This window comes from Candida jiufengensis, assembly GCF_024610255.1.
Source record: "Candida jiufengensis strain CBS 10846 chromosome Unknown scaffold8, whole genome shotgun sequence".
NCBI lineage: Eukaryota > Fungi > Ascomycota > Pichiomycetes > Serinales > Debaryomycetaceae > Lodderomyces > Lodderomyces jiufengensis.
In genome coordinates this window covers 129,458-144,158 of record NW_026261555.1, presented here as the reverse complement: position 1 = coordinate 144,158, position 14,701 = coordinate 129,458, and the positions used below count along the sequence as shown (strand labels likewise).

General features: G+C 29.0%; 9 protein-coding genes across 9 annotated transcripts; 5 read left to right on the top strand and 4 right to left on the bottom strand. All coding sequences in view use genetic code 12, as the record gives it.

The window, feature by feature from the left end:
- Positions 1-100: 100 nt before the first annotated feature.
- CIC1 (Cic1p) lies at positions 101-1,294 on the top strand (the record flags this gene model as incomplete). Its single annotated transcript, XM_051764372.1, has 1 exon — positions 101-1,294. The coding sequence occupies one exon, from the start codon at positions 101-103 to the stop codon at positions 1,292-1,294; it is 1,194 nt and encodes a 397-aa protein (XP_051622366.1).
- Positions 1,295-1,455: 161 nt separating this feature from the next.
- Positions 1,456-3,437, top strand: KGF54_000374 (uncharacterized protein; the record flags this gene model as incomplete). The annotated part of the gene is made up of 2 exons (XM_051764361.1): positions 1,456-1,492; positions 1,549-3,437. 2 exons carry the CDS (start codon positions 1,456-1,458, stop codon positions 3,435-3,437), a joined length of 1,926 nt encoding a protein of 641 aa, XP_051622365.1.
- Positions 3,438-3,449: 12 nt separating this feature from the next.
- KGF54_000373 (uncharacterized protein) lies at positions 3,450-4,550 on the bottom strand (the record flags this gene model as incomplete). Its single annotated transcript, XM_051764350.1, has 1 exon — positions 3,450-4,550. The coding sequence occupies one exon, from the start codon at positions 4,548-4,550 to the stop codon at positions 3,450-3,452; it is 1,101 nt and encodes a 366-aa protein (XP_051622364.1).
- Positions 4,551-4,750: 200 nt separating this feature from the next.
- Positions 4,751-6,214, bottom strand: KAR5 (Kar5p; the record flags this gene model as incomplete). The annotated part of the gene is made up of 1 exon (XM_051764339.1): positions 4,751-6,214. The coding sequence occupies one exon, from the start codon at positions 6,212-6,214 to the stop codon at positions 4,751-4,753; it is 1,464 nt and encodes a 487-aa protein (XP_051622363.1).
- A 352-nt stretch (positions 6,215-6,566) lies between these two features.
- Positions 6,567-7,805, top strand: KGF54_000371 (uncharacterized protein; the record flags this gene model as incomplete). Its single annotated transcript, XM_051764328.1, has 1 exon — positions 6,567-7,805. One exon carries the CDS (start codon positions 6,567-6,569, stop codon positions 7,803-7,805), a length of 1,239 nt encoding a protein of 412 aa, XP_051622362.1.
- Positions 7,806-7,862: 57 nt separating this feature from the next.
- On the bottom strand, positions 7,863-8,879 carry RIM9 (Rim9p; the record flags this gene model as incomplete). The annotated part of the gene is made up of 1 exon (XM_051764317.1): positions 7,863-8,879. One exon carries the CDS (start codon positions 8,877-8,879, stop codon positions 7,863-7,865), a length of 1,017 nt encoding a protein of 338 aa, XP_051622361.1.
- Positions 8,880-9,104: 225 nt separating this feature from the next.
- Positions 9,105-10,169, top strand: KGF54_000369 (MET22; the record flags this gene model as incomplete). Its single annotated transcript, XM_051764305.1, has 1 exon — positions 9,105-10,169. The coding sequence occupies one exon, from the start codon at positions 9,105-9,107 to the stop codon at positions 10,167-10,169; it is 1,065 nt and encodes a 354-aa protein (XP_051622360.1).
- Positions 10,170-10,177: 8 nt separating this feature from the next.
- KGF54_000368 (RNA helicase) lies at positions 10,178-12,565 on the bottom strand (the record flags this gene model as incomplete). The annotated part of the gene is made up of 1 exon (XM_051764294.1): positions 10,178-12,565. The coding sequence occupies one exon, from the start codon at positions 12,563-12,565 to the stop codon at positions 10,178-10,180; it is 2,388 nt and encodes a 795-aa protein (XP_051622359.1).
- Positions 12,566-12,687: 122 nt separating this feature from the next.
- Positions 12,688-14,181, top strand: KGF54_000367 (tyrosine--tRNA ligase; the record flags this gene model as incomplete). Its single annotated transcript, XM_051764283.1, has 1 exon — positions 12,688-14,181. One exon carries the CDS (start codon positions 12,688-12,690, stop codon positions 14,179-14,181), a length of 1,494 nt encoding a protein of 497 aa, XP_051622358.1.
- Positions 14,182-14,701: the final 520 nt, after the last annotated feature.

Genomic DNA, 14,701 nt, shown 5'->3' with positions numbered 1-14,701 from the left:
TTTGATCTTCTATATTTTTTTGTACTCAATTAAGAGATGAGATTTTTTATATAACTATTTTATATACCAAATTATAATACCAGATCAACAAAATCAGAAAATGGCTAAAACTAGATCAAAGGGACCAGTTTCACCTGTTGCTAACAAAGTCAAATCACCGGGTAAAGTAACTAAACCAAAAAAATCAGCATCTACAGTTAAAAAAGCATCACCAAAAACTGTAGATCAACCAGAAGAACCAGAACAAACCGCTATATCAAATGAATCATCAACTTCAATAATACCTACAAAAGTCACTGACAAAGCCATAAACGAATTGGAAAAATATATCGTACGAGAAAAACAACAAAAAGAAGAATCAATCGCTCAAAATCCAAATTCAAAACTGCAATTATTTGACGAAGATGAAATAAATGAAAATAATACATTATACCTCATGATTGAGTCCAAGAAATTTTTTTCATCTAAACCACAATTCAAAGCTAAAACTATAAAATTATCAAAATCATTATATAACATCAATAATTTAAAAACATGTTTATTTTTACGTGATCAATTAGTTAAAACATCAGAAGAAATTGAAAAAATTGAAAATGAAAATTTACCAACTATAAAACAAATCTTACCTTTAAAATCATTAAAAACTGAATATAAAACATTTGAAAAGAGAAGAGAATTAAGAAATGATTACGATTTATTTTTAGTTGATGATGCAATTTTAAATACTTTACCAAATGTATTGGGAAAAGTATTTTTTGAATCAAATAATAAAGTACCATTGCCTATTAGAGTTACTACTTCTTCAAATAATTCAGAATTATCTTTAGTCACTTTGAAAAATCAATTAGATAAAAATTTAAATAGTACTTTTTATTTACCTCCACAAGGTACTGTTATTTCAGTTAAAGTTGGTCATCTCGCCAATGACAACGAAGATTCAGAAGAAGTTCAATTTACAAATGAAGAATTAATCAGCAATATAACCAACGTTATTCAGAATTTCGATATAAATACTATAAAAACAATAATGATAAAAACTGGTACATCACCAGCAATACCGTTGTTCTATACAGATAAATTATTCAACGATGAGGATATTTTAGATGATATTGTAGATGGTCAAGACGAAATTGCTAAAGATGAATTAACTCCATTTGAAAAAGGATTATTACAATTAGGTGACTTGGAAACTGTTTCTAAAGTATTAGGTAAAAAATTAGGTGAAAAAAAGAAGAAGAAAGAAATTAATGGTAAAAATGGTAAAAAAGTTAAAGGTAAAGTAAGTAAGAAATGATGAAAGCTCTGTAATAAATAAATATTAGTTATTAGCTAGTTGGTTGTAAAATATAGTCTCTTGATTTTTATCTCTTAGAAAAAAAGTGTTGCAAAATCAATTATTTAAACATCAATTTTGTAACAGATCATTATCAAAAGCTAAAACTACATGAATTCAACATGTGGATAGTACACCATAAAGGTGATCTCAGAGGAGGTATGTTGACATCAAGTATCGCGTTTTATTCAATTAACCATACTAACTATTTAAAGAAACGCGTGTATTACCTCCTGAAACCAATTTGTCCCTTGGTAGATTTGAAGTTCATGATTTCACATTTAATTCAAGAAAATGTGCTAGAGAATTATTACAAATAGTTACAGGTCCCTCATCAAATAATAGCAAAACATCATTAACAATATATATTCAATCAAGAGCTAAAAGTTTCATAAATGGAGACGTTATAAGATTGAAGAAAGGAGAAAATCCAAGAGAACTAGATTATTCTTCACAAAATAAAATTGTAATTGAATGTGAACAAGATGATGATCCAAGCGGTAACCCCGATGCTCCTTTGGTTATTAAATGGGTAAATATAAAATTATTCATTGATACCAAAGATGAATTAGTTGATCAATTAAAAAAATTAAAAATGGATTTATTAATAGTTGATAATGTTAATGATGCAACTCATTTATATACAAATAAAGCAGTTCCTGATCTGAGTGAATTTAAAAAAGCTATAGTGCTAGGGAAACAAATAGTTAATGATACTTGGTTAGAAGCATTAATTGCAAATCCAAATGATGTTGATAACTGGTTATTGAAATGTCAAGATACTAAATATTTACCGGATAATAATAGTTTATACTCACCAGCAACAAGAAAATTTTTCGATTTAAAAGTTTTGTCTTTTGAACCACTTGAGTGGCTAGATAGTGAAGTAGTAGAACAAAAAGAGGAGGATATAAAATCAAAAGCAAATGATTCAGAATTTGTTTTAGTTAGTTCAAAAGATTTCATGGGTTTGCAATCAATTGATGAAACTGGATTATGGATTAAAATCATTAATAATGATTTAAATACTATACCGACAAACACAATCAAGAATTTAAAAAGATCAGCAACGTCACAAGTGCCAACGGAATCGAGTTCCAGAAAGAGAAGAAAATATGAAAAAGTTGATAAATTACATTTCTTCTCATTAGGTGCTACATCAACACCAATACCAGAAAGTATAACCCAACCACCACCAATATCACAGCCAGAACAACCGCAAAGAAAAGAATCAGAGGAATCGAGGACAGAAACTCCAGAAACAGAACCAACTCCAGATTCAAAAACCCAAGAAATAATTCCATTTAATACACCCAAACTCACAAAATCAACAGTAGTTAAAGTTAAAGAGGAACCCGAAGATGAACCACCAATTAATTATAAAAAACGACAAAATGAATCATTTACAAATCATCAACCTCCAAAAGTACCAAAATTTATGCCAAAAGTATCATTTGCTGACGCGGTTATACAAGCAAGAAATACACTGGCTCAAAAATGGAATAAAGAAATGGGAATAGTTGAAAAAGATGAAGATGAAGAAGAAGAATTTACAGAAGATTTATCTAATTTAGCTATTGTTGAAGTTGTTGATATGCCGTTAAGAGAAAAGCCAGTACCACAAACTGAAGATATAAATGTCAACATCAATGTTAATGTGAAAAATTTCAAAAGATTTAGGAAAAACAAACCACCAACACAACATAAAGATCGTCCAGTTATTGAAATGACTATATCTGATACAAATGTATATACTCCTAAGTCGAAGAGAAAAGAAACTAAAGTAGATACTGAATTCAATGGTCTTATGAACGAAGTTCGTGGGTTTCATCCAACTCCGCTATTTATTGAGGACAGTGATGATGATGACTACGACGAAGGTGATGAAGGGATGGATGATGGAGAAGCACTGACGTTTAAGAATTTTACTAATCGTTCATCAACTACAAAGACTAATGATCATGACACAATAGCAAGATTTAATTCTAACGAAAGATCTAGTATCAATACAAACTATAATAGCAATAACAATAATGAACCTGATGAAGATGATGATGATGACGAAGATGATGATGATCAACCAAAATTTGGATTTAGTAGATAATTACCAATAATCTTATATTCTAATACCACAAAATCCTATTCTTCTAAAATATGTAAGATGAATTTGTAAATAATTATGTCTATCCAAAATATCATAAGGATAATCCTTTGCAATACATAAATCATTATCACCATCGATACAATCAACAACTTGATCCAAAGAAGGTCTGGTGTTTGAAGCAGAACAATTGAGATAAATTTGATTATTGAATTGATAATATTTATCAATTGAATATTGATTCTTAGGTAAAGTTGTAATTATATCATTCTTGTGTATTACTCTCAAAAATTTTCTCTTGAAGTCATTATGTTTTGGTGGTTCAGAACTACTCATTGCTTCATCTACCCAGTTTACAAATTCATAATTTCCCAATAATGGTTGACCCATTGTTACCAACGTTAATTTATCATAACCCATATCCAAATAATGTAGACCTAATAATAAAGCAACACTGCCACCTAATGAATGACCTAGTATTATCAATTCGTAATCTTCTTCTTCTCTTGGACTTTTACAAACATCTTGTTCAAGTCCCTTCAACTCATTTATAACGTATTGATTAATGACATTCAAAGTTCTTGTATAGAACTCGTAAAATCCTTTATGAACCTTACATTCACTACCACATAATTTTAAATTTAATCCTAAATTTGAATAATTAATCATATTTATCTTTAGGTCTGCATAAGTATCAGAAAACGATTTAGTTCCTCTCAACGATATAATAATTGTTTTTTTCTTCTTGGACTTATTTCCACCAGTTGTTTCATTATATCTGAAAATATTATCATGAGTAGTTGCAATATATCCAGCAACACTATCATCAAAATACCATTGATAAATTAACGTCATATTGGGGAATCTTGACTCACAGTTTAAATCACATTTAAATGGCTTCTCAATCCCTCCAAGATTGGAAATACAATATGAGATATCTATTAAATGAGCATATGTATATAAGTTTGAAAATATCTCTGGATCTAATGGTTCTACATGAGTTTGTCGTAGTTGTTGATTATTTGTAGATATATCATTTAAAATATGTTGTTTTGAGTGAACTTGTCGTAGTAAAACTAGTAATGAAACTGTGTATAGTAGCAAAAGTACTTTCATGTAGTAATTGATGTACTTAATAGCAAAATATCATTAGATGTAATGAGAGAGTGAAATGCATAATCGAATTCAATCGGACTTTTTTATTATTTTGTAGACAAAAATATAAAAAATAAAAAATTACCCCTTAAGCAAAGTATATTTATATGTGGGGTAGAGCATAGTCATTCGATCAGAAAAAGAATTTGTTTATTATATCACTATTCAATACTATTTATAACCCTCAATGAATATATTAGTTTTAAACTAATTGTAGCAGCAACAACACCAATTAACAGTGGTAAAACTAAAGTTGAACTACCTCTAATTATTAGTTTAAGTACTTTCCAAAATGGTTTGAGCAGTAACATAATCCAATATACAACTAAAACTAGTAATATTTTGAGCAAAATACCAAATACACTGAATATGGGAACAAATCTGAGCACTCTTTGAGGTATTGACGTTAAAAACTTTGTTGAACTGGAGATTATACCTAAAAATGCTTCAATTCTTCCATTAACTAAAGCTATTGATTTTTCAGTATTCATAATTTTGGTATCTAAATTATGTAGACTGTCTTGTAAAGCTAATTCAAATGAATCCAATATTGTCTGACTTGAATTGTTCAAATATTCTATTAAGAGTTGTGATATGTCATTAATGACATGCATTGAATGATCTTTGATTATTAACTTTTGTGATTGTAAATCATCAATATTTTGCAGTAATAATGAGTTGAAAGCATTTAACTGAAATGATGAAAACAGAAGCAGGCTGTTAATAGTATTACCTAAATTATTGGATGAGTCTTGCAAATCTTTTGTTTCTTTCTTAATGGCTGAGATTTGATCCATCACTGACTCTTGTTGATTTAGTATTTGTTTATTATTATTTATGATTGAAAACTGTTGTAGTTCTAGTTCTTCTCTTTCTTGTTGGATTAATTTATAAACATTTAATAACTCATTTGAAAAATAATTTAAATGAGCACTCATTTCATTAATGTTTGTATTAACACCATCATAAGAATTGCCAATAACTACTAATGCCTTCTTCATGGATAATTCAAAATTTTCATGAAAGATATTATAGGTTTTATTCATTTCTGATTTTTCTTTTTCTTTGTCCTTCATCACTTGATCAACTACTTTAAAAATCTTATCAAATTTTTTTTCAATATGATCTTGAATATCCTTATTGTATTGATGTGATTTTTGTAAATCATCCATGACATTTTGATAAACGTTGGTGATGTTTCTATAAACCTCCAAAATTTGATCTTTTTCAAAGGGTAAACTAATTTGATGACAAATATCTTTTATGTTTCTGTAATTTCCACTATAAGTTGTCCAAAATTGAGGGGAGTTTTCCAAACTTTTTATACATTGATCAATACTTAATTTTCTGATTTGTTCATTACAATTTAATGGATAATCTATACCAGCATTTTCAAATTCACAGATTGATAATTCTAATGCTATTTCCTTTTGTTGTGATGGTGATAACGTTTCAATTCCTTGTGAACATTGTGATGGCAATTGTTTTAATGCATTTTGACTGCATTCATCTTTCCATTTATTATTTTCTAATATTACGTCCGTGTTAAGGTTATGATATAATACTGATATATCCTGTGCAACAATTGATAAGATTAGATGACAAAGTATGATAATCTCAAACATTTTGGTTAGTATTAGTGGCTATAAAATCAAATAAATGCATTTTCCTCGAAAATATTAATTTGTATTGTCGATCCATTTGAAACATACTTGAAACGATATAATAAAATTATTAAAATAGTTCTAATTGAAAGGAGTAAAATCGTATAATTTGTCTCATATCGGCATTTCTGCTAAGTCCTTTTTAAGTAGTAATCATTCTATATCGTCGAGTACCTTAAATGATCTTTCTGTCTCCAATAAGTAAGTTTTATGTATTGAGTTGAATTTGAAAGTCTAACTTTGTAACCAAAATCTACTTGTAAATTTGTTTCAAAATTTTTTCATTAATTAAACTTTAAAACCACATACGCAAATGAATAAGTACCAACTAATACGACGTCTCCCTAAATCAGGACTATATTCCACTATATCTTTTACTCCAAACGAAAATAAGCATGTTTTTGAGTCAGAGAAAATGACAAGAGAGGAAAATTATGCAGCTATACCAAACAAACCAACTTTCACAAACATCGAAAAAGTACATCATGAAATTCTAAATCCTGAAGATGTTGCTGATTTAGTGACCAAACTAAATACAAACGATGTTTTGATTTCTATACTATCTCGCAATAAGAATTTATACGGAAACTCAAATTATGTAATAAAAAGTTTGGCTAAATCAAGAAATGAACCTACAATATTCCCATTCGCTAGTATATTAACAAGTTGGAAAAATATATATAATCAACAAATTAAACAATTAACAGATTTGGAAGAGCCAGTAAGTGTCAAGAATGCTAGTAAATCAAACACTTCAATTGGAGACATGACATTTGAGAAATTTTTCGACCAAAGTAAAGCCATAAGAAATTCCAAATTAGTCAAAGGAGGAACCATTCATTTTTCGGAAATAGGTCTGTTGTATACAGTTGAATCAGCCTCAAATGACGCTCTTGGTAGTATTGATAATGTAACGTCTTTTGAAAAATATTTAAAGTTCATTTCATTAAATTTACATTATTTCAGAATAGATGGATTAAAAGAATTACTAGGTAAAGTTTCGCAGGTCAACAAAGAGTATCCTACCATCGGGAATTTGATCAATGAACTAGTCATAACTATAAATGCGTCACAACCAAGTCTATTAAATTCTTTAGATGATAATACAAAAGATAATTTAGCATATGCATTAAGTGGAGTTAATTTTGAACTTTCGAAAAGCTTATTGAAGTCATTGATAGACTCTGCAAAATGTCCAAATGAAGAGACCATTAGTAAATTTATTGGTTTTTATACATATCAAAATCCAGATCAGGCATTAAAAGATCTTTCATTTTTAAAATCAGTGTTTTTTCATCGTCCTTTAACTACTCAGTATTTCAGATTGTTATTGTCTACAATCACTGACAAAAACGAAATTATTAAATTCATAACGTTGTTAAAGAACTCACCAATTATTTTGGAGGAAAATCAAATGGAATTATATAATAAATTAAAAGAGCTTTCACGGTCAAAATTACTAGCATCTCAATTCTTGAGGTTGTTGACTAAACAAAATATCAAAATAGATTCAACCTTACTAGAGCTTGTAAAGAAAGACTACGAAAATTAAAATATGTATAAATGCCATAAATAAATAAATTTAATAATACATAAAATTTTAATATAACTAAATGTTCCTACCCAATTCGTCCATTTCTATTGACTCTCTTTGTGAATTTACTGATAGTGTTTCATCTAACGTCCTTCTACTATTTCGTCGAGCTCCTGTACTTAGAGAATTTGTTGAGAAATTTCTATCTCTTTCTTCTTGCTCGCCTTCATTTCTTGTATAAAATCCATCTGTATATACATAAAATCCATCATCACTAGATGAATCATTCCAAGAATGATCAATAGCTCGATTTCGAAGTGTTTTTATATCGTCGTTAGCATATTGATGATCATAACTTTCAAAAAATTTCCTACTTGATATGGATCTTTTGATAAAGCAAAGCATTGATGTAATTAGAGCCATTGTTATTATTGGTATTAATTGTATCCAGCCTAAATAACTCAAATTTGGAATAAACAAAAGAATGTCTGCCAAGAATGCTAATAAGTTTGTCAACACTGAGAAAAATGTTAAAATCAACATGATATTCAAGTATGATGTCAAATCTCGTTTATCTCTTTTTAATTCAGCTGGTTCATTTTCACCAGTATCGTTTGTTACGTCATGTCCGTTTTCTTCTTCCTCTCTTTCATTTCTCAATTGATCAGATCCGTTATCTACTTTGTGTTGTTTTCTGATCTTGTTGAATTTGTATCTATCAAGACTTTCTAGACCAAATAAATAAAGTATAACTAGTATTAATAAACTTGATAAACAAAATGCAACAACATGTACTACCAACAATTTTGATATTGTATACCTGACGTCTGATGGTAATATAACAGCTCCTGTATCCCCTTCTTCAATAAATCCATAGAATGTACTATTTGTTGGAGGATAACCTATCCTTTGTGGACTACAAAGCCCATTTCTTGTATCACAAATTCCAAATACTCCGAATGTATAATTCTGAAAATTTGATAAATATATATTACTTTCAGGTGAAGTTACTGGAACTGATATTACAGGTAGTAGTTGAATTATCCAACATATCGAACAAAGTATCAATAAAGCTAGTAGAGCTTTGTACATGATACCATTTGTAACGTTTCCTGTTTGGTGATTGTCCTGAAGTTATGTAAATAATAATTGTCATGAATTTCAATTTCATAAATTAAATTGTCACGATTTTGAATTTGTATATTAAGCAATAATTTTTCATTTCAATACTAGTATATGAAGATATTAATATTTCTGATATTCATATTGTTTGCCTCAATTATTAGTCTTAGAAGTCAATTGTTCAAGTATTTCACCATGTCAACTCATCCATATCATAAAGAATTACAAATAGCTACTTTAGCAGTTAAAAGAGCTTCAATATTGACTAAACAATTAAGTGATTCAATATCTAAAGAAGGTACTATAACCAAAGATGACAAATCACCAGTAACAATTGGTGACTTTGCTAGTCAAGCTATTATAAATAACGCTATCAAATTGAATTTTCCTAAAGATGAAATAGTTGGAGAAGAAGATTCAGAAGAATTACAAAATAACAAGGAATTATCTAACAAAGTAATGGAATTGATTCAAAATGTACAAAATGAAACAAAAGAATATGATGATCAAATTGGTGACCTTACGAATATAGAGTCCGTATATAAAAGTATAGATTTTGGAGATTCTCAAGGTGGATCAAAAGGTAGAATTTGGGCTCTTGATCCAATTGATGGTACAAAAGGATTTTTGAGAGGTGATCAATTTGCTGTATGCTTAGCATTAATAGAAGATGGGGAAGTTGTATTGGGTGTAATAGGATGTCCTAATTTACCAAAAAGTATAATATCAAATACAAAACAATCAGGAGTTGTCGGTGGATTATATTCTGCTATTAAAGGAATTGGTTCTTCTTATTCTGAATTGTTCACACCTGGTTTTGTTGACTTAGATAAACAAGAACGTATACAAATGACTAATAATACATCACCTTCGGATTTGAAGGTTGTTGAAGGTGTTGAAAAGGGTCATTCATCGCATTCCACTCAAGCTGATATAAAATCTAAAATTGGTTTTAATCCAGATACCGTCAAAGAACAAACAATAAATCTTGACTCTCAAGTTAAATATTGCACTTTAGCAAGTGGACAAGCTGATATATATTTAAGATTACCAATAAGTGATAGTTACAGAGAAAAAATATGGGATCATGCAGCAGGAAATATTTTGGTATATGAATCAGGAGGTAAAGTTGGTGATGTATATGGTAATCCATTAGATTTTGGTAAAGGTAGACTTTTACAATCAAAGGGTGTAATTGCTGGTAATGAAAAAATATTTGATAAAGTTATAGATGCAGTTAAAGATGTATGTAAATTATAAATCAATATTTAATCATTAATGCTAATTTTGTTACCACCTAAAACATGAGGAGCGACTTCTTGAATCCATGATAATTCGATAGCTGAACAATTTCTCGCATACCCTTTTGATGTAAATACATATTCAATATACATTATAGCATCAAGGTTTGGTTTACCAAATAACACAGAAGATGGATGTATACTTATTAATTGACCGGTATTGAACGTTCTAAATGATCTATCAGGCATTCCAACAGCTGTATTTGTAATAAAACCTTTTAAAAACGATTTAAGGATTGCAGGAATATCCAATATTTGATCTTGGTCTTCTTCATCAAGTTGTGCTTCAATAGCTCTTATTTGTTTATCCTTTTCATCATTTGTTAAAGTATCATCTTGCTTTATTGTAGCAAGCATATATCCTTTTAATTGATGTTTAATTTTCTGAACATTTTTGAAACCTTTATAACTAAACATCATTTCCAAACACCACTCTTTGCCTAATGATTTATAATTTTGGTAGAACTCGTACAATGAAATTAGGTCACCGTAAGTTGTTCCCTTTGGACAAAATGTTCTTCTTTTCATATTAATTTCATCTCTATTTTCACCTGTAACATTTAGTATTAAATTATCAACTGACAAACAAGATACAATGTCGATCACTGGTGCAAGACAACCATTTTCCGCCGCTGTGATTAATACAACTGATAATTGTGGAGGTAATGGTAATATACTCATTTTATAACCTAAACTTGTAACTTTACCGGCATCATTTAATGCACCTAACGTATATAAAGTGTTTAAAGCACTGATGATCAGTTCTTGCCCCGGATCTTCTAACCAAGTCCAATTCAACAAATCATCAACATTTAATTTCTTTAAAGTCAATACAGGTAGTATGATATCATTTCTTTTAATCTCTGACTCTTGTTGTTTTGGTAGATTGAAATATTCATTTTCTGGATATAATCTATATACTTTACCAGCACTTTCTCTACCTGCTCTACCAGCTCTTTGTCTCGCAGATGCTTGTGATATTGGAGTTGTTAATAATGTAGATAATCCTAAATTATGTTTGCAAATTTTAACTTTTCTTAATCCTGAATCTATAACATATTTTACTCCAGGAACGGTAATTGAAGTTTCTGCTATATTAGTAGCTAAAATTACTTTTCTTCTTCCTTTTGGTAGTTTCTCAAATATTTTTGATTGTTGATGGGGTGATAATGCAGCATATAAAGGTAATGGTACAATTAAGGGAGCTTCTCTTGGTAATTGAGGAGCTAATTGATCTAGAGTTTTAACACAATTGTCAATTTCTTCTTGACCTGGTAAGAAACATAGTATATCACCTTCTGGTTCAGTTAAATTAATTTTAATAATTGATCGTATCATACAATCTACTATATCTTGATTATCTTCATTTCCAAGGTATAATTGAGTAACTGGGTACATTTTACCTTCGATATATAGAATTGGAGCATCATTGAAAAAGTTACTAAATAATTCTGCATTTAAAGTTGCTGACATCACAACAATTTTTAAATCGTTTCTTGTACCAGAAACTATTAAGGACTTTAAAAATCCCATTATTAAATCAGTTAAAATTGTTCTTTCGTGAGCTTCATCTAGTATGATGGTGCTATATTTTTTCAATTCTCTATCCATCATAATTTCTCTTAGAAGCATACCATCAGTAAGATATTTTAATTTAGTTTTGTGGTTCGACATATTTGTAAAACGAACTTGATAACCAACTTCATAACCTAACTTACATCCATATTCTTCGCTTACTCTTGCAGCTAAAGATGCAGCGGCAACTCTTCTTGGTTGTGTTACAGCTATTGATTTTTTATTTTCGGGAATTAAAAATTGTGGAATTTGAGTAGATTTACCAGAACCTGTTTCACCAATAACTATTGTGACTTGATTTTCAGAAATAAAATTTGTGATTTGATCTTTATGTTCATATATTGGTAAATTTTGTCGTATCTCCAAAAGGTTTTTAGCTCTTTCTGCTAATTGTAATGAGGATTGTTTAAAATTAAAATTATTATTTGAATCTGAATCTGAATCTGAATCTTCGGGTTCTTCATTAAATTTTATGACTTTTGGTTTTTTGTTTCGAATTGTACTAGGTTTTGGTTCATCGTCTGATATTTCTATTGAGGCTTCCTCTATTGGTATTTCCTCTATAGAAATTTCTTCGGGTTCTCCTACTATTTCTTCATCCTCATTAAATTTAATTTTTTTATTCTGTCTTGGTTGTGAAACTTCATTGATTTGATCTGATTTGTTTATATATTCCTCTTCAACTGGTTCTACTTCTTTGTTTTTATTTCCGTTCTTCTTGCTTCTCTTTCTTTTCCTTTTCTTGGGTATAGGATCTCCACCTTCATGGTTTGAAACCATTTATTTTGATATGTATGTTTCAAATGAGATGCCAATCACCTAGTAAAAAAAATACTTGAATTGATGCGAATCTGAAATATAGAAGTTTCAGAAAATCACAATTATCACCACCACCACCAAAAATGTTTAGAAGGGTCACAGGTCAATTGAATAGATATGTGAGGTTTACATCAACAGTGACCAGAGACACGGTGACCGTAATACCTACTGTTTATGAATTGACTGATGGTAAAGATGTTACACCAGAAACAAATCCAGATACTTCTTTAATTAGTTATCTTCAATCAAGACATTTAATTGAATCAATAACGGATGATAAGTTATTTATAATAACGAAAAGAAATAATGATCATAAATTTAAGTTATATTGTGGAGCTGATCCAACTGCAGAAAGTCTTCATTTAGGAAATTTATTACCATTAATGGTTCTACTACATTTTAGAATTTGTGGAAATGATGTAATAGGTTTAGTGGGTGGTGCAACGGGACAAGTTGGAGATCCCAGTGGAAGAACAACTGAAAGGACTGGATTGAACCTAACAGAGGTTGAAGATAATGTTTCCAAAATACAAAAACAAATTACAAATTTTTTAACAAATGGTATTGAATATGCAAAATCAAGACAGTTTCCAATGAATAAACAAATTGGTGAAATAAGTAGTGTAAATAATGAATCATGGTGGAAAGATGTTAAAATGTTGGAATTTTTATCAACTTATGGTAAACACATAAGAGTTAGTGCAATGTTAGCTAGAGACTCAATACTGTCAAGGTTAGAAAGTGGTGGGATTGGATTTAGTGAATTTACTTATCAAATTTTACAAGCTTATGATTTTTTCCATTTATACAAAAAAGAAAATGTAAATATGCAAGTTGGTGGAAATGATCAATGGGGTAACATAACAGCTGGTATTGATTTGATTTCAAGATTGAAAAAACTGGTCAACAAGACAAATGAAGCTTATGGTGTTACTGTACCTTTATTAACTAACCCATCTGGTGAAAAATTCGGTAAATCTGCTGGTAATGCCATTTTTATAGATTCAAAATTAACAAGTCCTTATCAAATGTATCAATATTTTATAAATGTACCAGATGATATGGTTGGGAAATTATTGAAAACTTTTACATTATTACCATTAAATGTAATAGAAGGTGAATTAATTCCAAAACATGAAGCTGACCCGGGTTTAAGAATAGCTCAACGTGTTTTAGCCAGAGAGGTTGTTGATTTGATACATGGTGTTGGAGTAGGTGATGAAATAGCATATATTACAGGATTTTTATTTCCAACTCCAGATCAACCCTTTGATGATAATGTAAATGCAGATAAATTAATAAATAATTTTAAACGATCAGGTATACTATCTAAATATCCATTGGAGAAATGTAATGATATAAAAATGAGTACATTACTATCTGAAATAACTGGGAAGTCCAAAAGTGAAATAAAAAGATTAATTAAATCTGGTGGTGTTTATTTAGGGTTAGATAGAGATCAAATTGAAGATCCTGATGATGTTGTATTGTTTGATAAATCACATCATTTAGTTGATGGGAAATTAATGTTAATTAGAATTGGTAAACAAAATTATTATGTTGTTGAGTTTGTATAGTCTTGTAAATAAAATTTGTTGTGGATTTTGGTAATACTTAATGTTTAATTTAAATTAACGGATAATTTTTACGTTCCGGATAAATTTATTTTTTCTTGTCTCGTTAAAACAAACGGCTGTGTTTCAAAAAAATCATAACACATTCAACTAACTAAAATAATATAAAAGATGATGTAATATTTTAAACGCTGTACTCAAGTATTTGTATATTATTTTATTCAATTATGAAGTAAATAATCACAATTAACTCAATCTGCTTAATAATAAAATTAAAATTATAAACTTAAGCTTTTACTAAATCTAGAAATGAGATAATGATTACTTATTAATTATGGCGTATTTGGTAGCATTATTTTTTATTTATAATTAAACTTATTTCTCAAATTTTCATTAATTTGATAAACATCATATCATCTATCTTTTACCAACTGATAATTGTCTACATTAAAATTCTACATAATTTGGGGTTGCAATTGATACTTGTACAAGACTAGCAGTTTATTTAATATCATTTTTAGTC